The sequence below is a fragment of the Myotis brandtii genome, unplaced genomic scaffold (assembly GCF_000412655.1).
Source record: "Myotis brandtii unplaced genomic scaffold, ASM41265v1 scaffold636, whole genome shotgun sequence".
NCBI classification, from domain to species: Eukaryota; Metazoa; Chordata; class Mammalia; order Chiroptera; family Vespertilionidae; genus Myotis; species Myotis brandtii.
The window spans coordinates 214,594-217,993 of NW_005370438.1; the positions used below are offsets into that span (position 1 = coordinate 214,594).

At 47.3% G+C, this 3,400-nt stretch overlaps 1 protein-coding gene across 1 annotated transcript in view; it reads right to left on the bottom strand.

Annotated features, from left to right (window-relative positions):
- ACAD8 (acyl-CoA dehydrogenase family, member 8) overlaps positions 1 to 3,400 on the bottom strand; it is a 14,409-nt gene that overhangs the window by 6,713 nt on the left and 4,296 nt on the right. The window contains exons 2-3 of the mRNA XM_005880392.2: positions 679 to 779; positions 87 to 256 (exon numbers count right to left, since the gene is read on the bottom strand). Of these exons, the coding sequence (XP_005880454.1) occupies positions 87 to 256; positions 679 to 779 (271 nt within the window). The remainder of the gene's footprint in view (positions 1 to 86; positions 257 to 678; positions 780 to 3,400) is intronic.

A 3,400-nucleotide genomic window follows, 5' to 3' on the forward strand; every position in this document is an offset into this window, starting at 1 on the left:
AAAGATAAACCTTTTCCCTGTTTATCGGAAACTTCCTAGTCAACCCAGGTGAGACCTCGCTGTGCTTTTCAGGTGCGGGCACTCACTTGTGGATGCTTATGTAGGCGGTGGTGCTGGTGCAGCCCGTCGCCAAGGCTTCAAAGATGACAGAGGCATCGAGCCGGGACAGTCCAGACCCACCGACGTCCGTGCGTACGTAGACCCCACCAAAGCCTAGCTGGGCTGCCTTCCGCATCATGTCCACGGGGAACAGTTCCTATGTACGAGAGAGAGGGGGTCAGCAGGGAGTGAGCCACGGGTGGACTTTTCTTTACAGGGCTCACGGAGGGGTTAAGATGGTTGAGTTTGGGGGATTCTCTCCACTTAGTATGCCCATCTGTCATCTCTGCAGGGGTATCAGCTAAAATGCCTTCTGCGAGAACCGGTTTTCCGGCGTTAACGTTTCTTTCATTATCTACAACTGCCTTGGTTTTAGAAGTGGTCTGAATCTTTGCACAGTGTAAACTGAACAAAACAAAACAGGTATCTGCGAGATGAGGAGGGTGCCTCAAGGAAAGGAATCACGTCGTTACCAGTACTCACACGCACAGGTGGGGATTAAACACCTAACGCTTAGGACTACAAGCCGAGGAAGAGAAGGCAATTGTTGGAACATCGGGCCACAAGGAAAACTCCTACCTTCTGGTCCCACTCTGCCATATGGGGAGCCATCTCCCGGGCTGCAAAGTCAAAGGCCACTTTCTGATATCCTTTCTGTTCTTCATTTAGTCCGATGGAAGCTGTGGGCAAGATTGCACTCATGCAGTTCCAGAACAGGGGTCCGGGAAGAGGACCGCTAACTAGGGTCACCAGGAAGGTGGGACAGTGAACTTGCTACAGCATTTCCCATACACAGTCCTTCCCGTATCGCCCAAAGACAGACCTCACCCACCACCAGCCAGTTCTGTTGGTGTAGTGTCACCTTTCTCCTTCTTCCTTTACTCCCAAGTGGATCAGCTGACTTAATTTACCTACCAGTTTATTCTTTCAATACTCTTATCTCTTCCTCCTCATAAATTCCACATCCTATATAATAAAAGGCTATTATGCAAATTGACTGAATGGCGGAATGACCGGTTGCTATGATGCGCACTGATCACCAGGGGGCAGACGCTCAATGCAGGAGCTGCCCCCTCGTGGTCAGTGTGCTCCCACAGGGGGCATGCCGCTCAGCCAGAAGCCAGGCTCACAGTTGGTGAGCTCAGCGGTGGTGGTGGGAGCCTCTCCCGCCTCCGTGGCAGGCAGACATTCTCCGAGGGCTCCTGGACTGCGAGAGGGTGCAGGCCGAGCTGAGGGCCCCCCGTGAGTGCACAAATTTTGTGCACCAGGCCTCTACTTGAAATAATAATAAACACACACTGACCCTCAAATCATGGCAAACATATTTTTCCTTTAGGATGTCCTACCTGTTCTGTGTTAGTGTCCTGGGAAAACCCTGCCCTATCTATGTATGCTGGTACCTGTCCATAGCTGTCCATCTGTACCAACATTCACTTTAAAAGATCAATTGGGAAAGGAAAAGCTGTATACTTTGGCGAACGTTGCAAATTAGGACAAGGTCGCTCACTGAGAAGTGTTGATGGAAGCGTTTCAGTGCTGAAAGCATGGCTAAGGCCTTACTAAATCTGTGTTCACCCATGGACTGGGGAGTCTCAGAACGCTCTCTATCCTAACCATCGGTGCTGTGACTGAGTAACTCCTTCACTGCTAGCTCTAAGATACTTAGAAGCTAAGGACAATGAATAACTGAGCAGCACCAACGGGAGAAGTTTCTGAAGAGCCTAAACACCGCGTGGAAGACTGCACCCCGTGTATTTCATCAGGGGTGGTGTCCTCGGGAGGAAGATACCTGCGTCTGCCTGCTTAAAACAGTGACTATTCAATTTACAGTATCATTACAAGTTTTTCTTAGCCAGTCAGCTCCCCTCATGACATGAACATTATGTATTTTTCACAACTTTTTAGAAAACTGCACCGAGTGAGAGAGAGGAGTGACTTGGAAAGCAGAGCTTGCAAGTCAACCAGCTAGTGAAATAAGATCTAAAATACGTTTCCTGTTTGGCAAGGTAGTGCAGACTTTAAAAAACTGACTTCAGTGCCGCCCTAGCCAGTTTGGCTCAATGGATAGAGCGTCAGCCTGCGGACTGAAGGGTTCCAGGTTGGATTCCGGTCAAGGACATGTACCTAGGTTGCAGGCTCCTGGTAGGGGCCGGTGCAGGAGGCAACCAGTCGATGTGTTTCAGACACATCGATGTTTCTCTCTGTCTTTCCCACTCTCTCCCACTCTCTCTAAAAACCAATGGAAAAATAACCTCAGGTGAGGATTAACAAAAACAAACAAAATAAATACTTCAGTGCCTAACACCAACGCACAGCCCTTCCGGCAGGGAGCATGTCCAGGTGGCAGAGTTCCTCTGGGGCAGTGCTGGGCACCTCCCGTGTGAGGCAAGTGGAAAAAGAGTCCAAATGAGACCAGGAAAGCCTTCACTGTACAGCAACTGAAGTACAATAAGTAAGGGGTGAAAACACACAAAGAAAAGCTCCCAATAATATGAATCTTTAAATGCATCCACAGTACAGAATCAATATCCTATTCGAGAATCTTGGTGTCCAAGAAATCTTGGCGTGGGAAGGCGCAGCACCGGACAAGGAATTAGTCATGTGCGCTCTGGTTCTGAAATGATTAACCCTGCAACGTCCGTAAGTCAGGTGCAGCTCGAACCTCAGTTATCACAGCGTAAAACGAGGGGCTCCACTAGACACGAAATAAATTTCCTCGTGTGTAAAATGATAGTATCTGCCAAAGGAGGACACTTTAGATAAAGGCGTAATATATACTGAAATATCAGAAAACCAGCTTTCTTAAAAATCATTTTTCACATTAAAATATGCAATGAAACAATGAGAAACATTTGTTGATCGCTTCCATGAATTTGATATTTTAACGTGCAAGACGATCTATGGAAGGGGCAACGTCCTCTTGTTTTACCATTTAAAAAAGATGATTTCCTTTAAGAATGTGAAAAGCGCCTCAATAGCTGAAGTTATACCACAAGGTTCTGGAAATACCCAGAACTGATATTTAAACAAATATTTAACCTATCTGTTGACAGAACTACTCCCTGTCTGCTCTGGCAAGGAGTTAATCCTGTTTAACAGTGGTTCTCAACCTTGGCTGCACATTAGAATCACCTGGGAGTCTTTTTTAAAAAATATATATTTTATTGATTTTTTACAGAGAGGAAGGGAGAGGGATCGTTAGAAACATTGATGAGAGAGAAACATCGATCAGCTGCCTCCTGCACACTCCCCACTGGGTATGTGCCCGCAACCAAGGTACATGCCCTTGACCGGAATCGAA